This window comes from Dendropsophus ebraccatus, chromosome 4 (genome assembly GCF_027789765.1).
Source record: "Dendropsophus ebraccatus isolate aDenEbr1 chromosome 4, aDenEbr1.pat, whole genome shotgun sequence".
NCBI classification, from domain to species: Eukaryota; Metazoa; Chordata; class Amphibia; order Anura; family Hylidae; genus Dendropsophus; species Dendropsophus ebraccatus.
The window spans coordinates 39,894,462-39,900,742 of record NC_091457.1 but is presented as its reverse complement, the minus strand read 5'-3'; the positions used below and the strand labels follow the sequence as shown (position 1 = coordinate 39,900,742).

Here is a 6,281-nt window from a genome sequence, read left to right as displayed (position 1 = left end):
ACCCACCTACTGAGATAGTGGGCTCCAGCGTGCATCCACACATCGTGCCAATCGACAGGGACCGCCTAGTGCTGCTGGATCTCCACTGATAACTAAGAAAATGATGTCGACAGTGCGCATGTCATTGAACTTAGAATGATTGTGGTGAGTAAACTGCGTATGAAGTTTACTCTTGTGCAGTTTACTGGGCAAGATACCGCTATATAGTTGTAACGTACTTGCAGCAGGAATTACCTATTAGCATTATATATACCTACAGGCGATATCTTAGACACTAAGTATTGCCATCTAGCAGTTTGATACTGTGGTTTGAATGATCGCAGGACGCTTCAATGCGTTATGCGATTCTGCCATCTATTGTTCAATAAGACCTTTACTGCTGCAACTAAAATAAAGTGATGACAATGCTAGAACATCACTGAATACTTACACATTGGGCTTATACCACTGTAATACAGGTCCTGACCACCTAATCTTCACCTCACACTTCTATTAAGTTTAATCCTTTTCAATATCGCACATTTTATTTTTTACAAATAAAGGTTTAGTTTTATACATTGTTGAGTCTTTTTTTTTTAGTTTATCAGTTGTTACCTAGCTAGCGTGAGGAACGCAGGTAAAGCAGAAAATTGAAAAAAAAATTCTTAAAGAAAAAGTAATTTAATTAATTGGTAATTTTAATTAAAGCAAACATCCATGCTCATTTCCCCAACCTGTCAGCCAATACTAGTGATATATAGGCACTGTTATTGTTTTTAATAAATAAGGTGCCCCAGGCATGTGCTCATTTTAACTTTGTCAAAACACACCCTTTCCACTTCACTAACTTATCTCCCAGGATAGGCATGACACCCTATGAACCAGGCCCACCAGACAACCAGAGGATTCTCCGGTGGGTCCTCAACTTTAAAACCTGCACTAACACTGACTGACATGTTGTTTCTCTCAGGTCCTTCACTGGTGGGCCCCCAGGATAATTTCAATACCCCAGTCCAACACTGCTAGCCACTATTCTTTCCTCTGTTCCAATCTAGACTATGGCGCAATATATACAGGTCTTTCTACCCTGACACCCACCCTTCTATTGTTTTAATGCTTAGATATTCCCCTTATAATAAAAATTCACTTAAGCACTTACTAGCATGGCGGAATAGCATTTGAAAGCAGTAACACCCAGCTGACATTATACAGTTAATTTACATACGGCAGAGGAAATGTTTTCATTAACAGGCATTACTAGGCATTGTTTCTAAAAAGGGAAAATAACACTTCATATAATGTATTTGGCACTTTGCATGGATTAAGTGTGGAAAGAATTGACTGAGTGGGATTATGGCTACGTGGGACACCAGAGACCACAGATCAAGGACACCGGAGAACGTGGATAGATAAGTATTGACAGTGTTCGACTGAGGTACCTTGCACAGCACTGTGTATGTGACCAGTGTTGGACTGGGATACCTGGGGCCTGCCAGAGGAAATTATCCTGGGGGCCTGCCAGAGAAAATTATCCTGGGGGCCCACCAATAAAGAACCAGTGAGAAATGACATGTCAGTCAGTGTTACTGAAAGTTCTGAGCTGGGGGCCCACCGGAGGATCCTCTGGTGGGCCAGTCCGACACTTTATGTGAGCAGCAATGCTAGCTCACTGCTAGTAACTTGTCACTCACTCTATGCAAACAGCATAATGTGCCACATAAGTATCTTAAAAGGAGAAGTCCCATGAAACTAACAAATCTCAGGCAGGCAGGGGTGTGTGGGAATATAATAACGAAAGTATACATACCCGTCCTCGTGCCCTCATAGCGCTTCCTTAACCCCTTAAGGACCAAACCTTCCTCATGTTTAAAAGGCCATAGCTCTTGCATTTTGTCACCTACTTTTTTTTACCTATTTCTTACATAAAATATGCCGTGAAATCCAAGTGCGCCCGCATCCCAATTCACCATAGCACACAATGCAGAGTGTGGCCGGAGCTGCCCTTTCCATTGTGTATCCTGTGGATTTTGCAGGGGGGAGCTACCAAGGCCACACCTGGATGTATGTGTGTGGGGGTGCAATACTTTACCTTGCCCCTGATGCTGCCCACACACTGGGTTGTGTATATACACTATGATGTATATTTATGGTGGTGTCCATGTTGCAATAATGTGCTACCTTTTGTCCTTGCAGCCTTGCAGATATAGGTATAAACCTTGCAATGCATGTTTTTTCTTCAAGATTTGAGTGCCCCTTTAATCCAGGGATACGCACATACATGCTCTTGCTCATGCTACTTGCGCTTATTGGCCCCTTTACACCCTCATTTAGGGGGTAGGCTGACTCTTTGTGACCCTTTGCTTGCGGTCAAAAGAGGGAGTGGGAGGACGGCAGTGCAGTGGCAAGGGGGGCCGCTTTGTAGCGGCCCGGTCGCAGCAGTGACCGCTGCGACCGCGGTAGCTACACCACTGGTGACGGATCACAAACTCCCAAGAATAAGAATTTCAACCAAAAACAAAAATAAAGACACAACACATTGTAATCAGGTGTCAAAGGGTGCCAATTTTATTTAAAATTACATGACACTGAAAATGGCAGACCCCAGACACACGAAGAGTCACCCTCCAGCACTCAGGCGAGGAAAACCCCCCTGTGGGGGAAACCTCGAGGGAGCCATGGCTGGAGAGTTGCCCCTCCTCTGGGCCCAGAGGGTAATATTATACTATAAATATAATATAGTGGATCTGAGAGAGATCTGGCTGAAATATGTCTCCTTATTGATGGCTAGGCAGGCAGATGTATCTCTTCTAGGTGTAGACTCGATGAAGGCGCAGTCTAAAGTAGACCATCCCTTTTCCCCTGCTAGAACCTCCAAATTACATCAAGGGTATGGGGCAGTAAAGTGGTCAAGCTCAAGGTCCTCTGGCGCATCCAAGATGGCACTGATCAGGGCGCGGTGCATTGCTTTATGGAACCTTCTTTATGACTTAAGCGCTTGTCATCACAGTGCACGGTTGCCATGGTTACTTCAGGTAAACACATCTGAAGCATTAACCCATTAATGACTGGCAATGCACTTTACTGCAGAGGTCATTAAACACACTTGTGACCAAGCAAACAGCTTATGGTTAGGCCACACTAAGATAACTAAATAATATGGTTTGATGTGGCATATAGCAACCAATCACAGCTGAGCTTTCGTTTCTCAAATTACTCTGGCAAAATAAAAGCTGAACTGTGATTGGTTGCCATGTGCAACTTAGACTTGCCCATAGAAACCAATCAAAGCTCGGCTTTAATTTTATAAGAGCTTGTTAAGATATGAAAGGTGAGCTGTGATTGGTTGCTATGGGCGAATCAGACCATGTTTTGTCTGTAGCAGTATGATAAAGCTGCTCCATTGCTGTAAAGCTTATGATGATGATGACTGAAAACACATAACATCAAGTTTCCCCATAATGCTTTGCAGTCAGCCCTTCCTCCATATCTCCCATCTTTTTGGAGGGACACTTGTGGTTCACAGAAATGTCTATACACTACAATTCCCAGCATTTCCTGTCATTTAGTTTAGAACCCACTGGTATACGGTTATATACAGCGGATTTGTTTACATGAAGGAGACTGCTGACAATCTGATTTCGTTGTATGTGGAAAGGGTGGCCAAAGAGTATTATACATCAAGCTGCTGAAATGAATAGAGAAGGAGGGGATGCCTACCTGGAAATCCCCCAGAGTAAAGACAAGCAGTATGGGTGCCATGTAAAACATTTCCCAGGCTTTCATAGGAAATCAGTGATCACCCGATAAGTTGATCACTGGAAAACGGAATTGACTGTATGAAAGGGGTTGTCAAGTTGTTTAAAAGTAAAATAGTCCACAGTATTAATGGGATACTCCACACAAAAAAATCATTAAAAGAAACCTGGCATGTTTACAGTAAAATAGTTACTGACAGCAGCTCCCTGTGTATCTCATAAAGCTAAAATCAGACTCCCCTCTTGCAGGCTGTGCTGCCCTGCTCTGTGGTGAGTCTGTCCATAAGATGGCTGACATGTAGAAGCATGTGACAATGCTCCGCCCCCCCGTGTCCACCACTGAAACTGTATTTGCCAATGGAGAACACTGAGGTTGGGGCATGATCACATGCTCCTACTTGTCGGCCATCTTATGGACAGACTCACAACAAAGCGGTGCAGAACAGCCTGGAGGAGGGAAGCCTGACTTTAGCTCTATGAGGTACACAGAGAGCTGCTGTCAGTAAGTGCTGTGAGTGCACTTACTACTTACTAATACTGTACACTGAACAATTTTACTATAAAGTGGCCAATACCTTTAAGGTTCAGTTCAGAAGTACGAGAACTTTGTACCAACAATTTACAAACCTGCCAAACTGAACTTTTGAAAACTTCCCCCATCTCTAGATGCAACCTTTACTATTATTTTTTTTCCTTTAAGGAAACTTCATATACCACTGTCCCCCTTCATTCGTGTACAGTTATGCAGTGACTACCTGCATACCCACCTGCCGTTCCCTTTCTGAACCAGACCCCGTATGTAAGCTCAAGTTCCATGCAGTTGATGGCTGTGTCTGTCCAAATGGAACATATCTAGATGATAGAGGTGTTTGTGTGAAAAAAGAAGACTGTCCATGCTACTATATGGGAGTCCCTGTGTCAGCAACTGAACCTTTGAATGTGGGACGACTTATATGGTAATGTAAGCTATTTATTGCTATTTATTTAGGATATTTGTAATCCATGTCAGACTGGCCCACCAGAGGGCCAGACTATCCTCCAGTGGGTTGACTGCATACAAAGCTCTGCTAGTAGTCATGTAATTTTTGATGAACTCTGCTCACACACAGTGCTTGCTGTACTATGTATTGCATGAGCTGAGTTGTCCATGCTGACCCAGAAGACAGACAGCAGGGCAATGTTATTGCAAGACACATTTTTGGTAGATATCTTTCCTCCATGCCAATTAAAAAGAAATTAAGTTCATCCGGCCGTTACTGCAGTGCCAGCCGGGATGAACTTCACTGACACCGGCCTTTCTGTGACAAGGCTGTGTGACAGAACGGCCGGTGTCATACATAGTGTGAACCCGGCCTTAATATGCATCTAATATGTTTACTTACCTTTGACTGCTGTCTCCAAATTAGTTTTGTGTTACTTTTATGGGTTGCCTCTATCCTACCATTGGATACTTTATTTGACATATTCCACAATCAATGGTAAGTACTGGTTAAAAAAAAGGATATTCACCTAAACCTGTTCCCACAATGAATGAAGTTGCTCAGCATACAGACCTATTCTAGCTTGTGGTGGCGTAGTCAGCATTATGGTGCAGGTGGGCATGATGACATCAGTGCATTGCACCCACCTGTGCCGAATCTCATAAACTGTAGGTTTAACCCCTTAAGGTCTGAGCCAATTTCCATTTTCCATGAGTAGTACATCCGTATTGCATCCGTATTTTCGTAAATCCGTTTTTACTACTGACTGCTTTATACAAGTTAATAAAGTTGAGTAGGTTAAAAAAAAATAGCTCCAGTTTGCCCAACCCCTAAAATAAGTCACATGATCGGTTGTCAGCCTATGGTTGCTTAGAAACAGAACCTTGTGACCTATGTGTCATCCGTATTTTTTTACTGAAATACGGAAATACGGATGCCAAAGATGTTGCAATCCGTAAACAATCTGTAAACAATTGATTTCAATGAGAGGATCCGTAAAAAAATCTGGGTCCGCACTGGGTCCGCACTAGGACATTTCCTTTTTTTTTTCGGCATTGATTTTTATCCGTTTCATCTACTGATGTGAATAGCCCAATAGACATCAATGTGCACTAACTCTGATACGGAAATTTGGATCCGTAAATTACGGGATGTGTGAATAAGGCCTTAGATTCAAGTTTTGCTTATTATATTTAAAAGTGGCTAAATGTCTTACTTTCTCCTAATAGCAACTGCACAAATGGAAAAGTACTTTGTGATGACCAAGGCATAACAGGTAATCTGTAAATTCTTTATTAATTATAAATTAAAATATAAAATCTTCAGACTCATCCTCTACGTTGCAACAATATATTCATTAATTGTTGTTTGAATCCCAGTGGCTGGAAAAGATGGATGCAGCCTTACGGTTGCCTGATAAATGGAAATAGCCTATGGCCTCATTCACACAATGTATATGGGCGTTAAACAACTGCCGTTGTTGTAGAGTGCTTCATTGAATTGCAGTCTATGGAATCACGGCTGTAGTGTATACACCCTGGTTCTCTGCACAAAATAATTAAGAGGT

At 42.5% G+C, this 6,281-nt stretch overlaps 1 protein-coding gene across 1 annotated transcript in view; it reads left to right on the top strand.

Moving 5' to 3' along the window:
- Positions 1-4,363: 4,363 nt before the first annotated feature.
- The window catches only part of LOC138789263 (mucin-2-like), a 100,809-nt gene continuing 98,891 nt past the window's right edge, over positions 4,364-6,281 (top strand). Inside the window, exons 1-2 of the mRNA XM_069967864.1 lie at positions 4,364-4,690; positions 5,944-5,990. Coding sequence (XP_069823965.1) covers positions 4,638-4,690; positions 5,944-5,990 — 100 coding nt within the window. The 5' untranslated portion in view covers positions 4,364-4,637. The remainder of the gene's footprint in view (positions 4,691-5,943; positions 5,991-6,281) is intronic.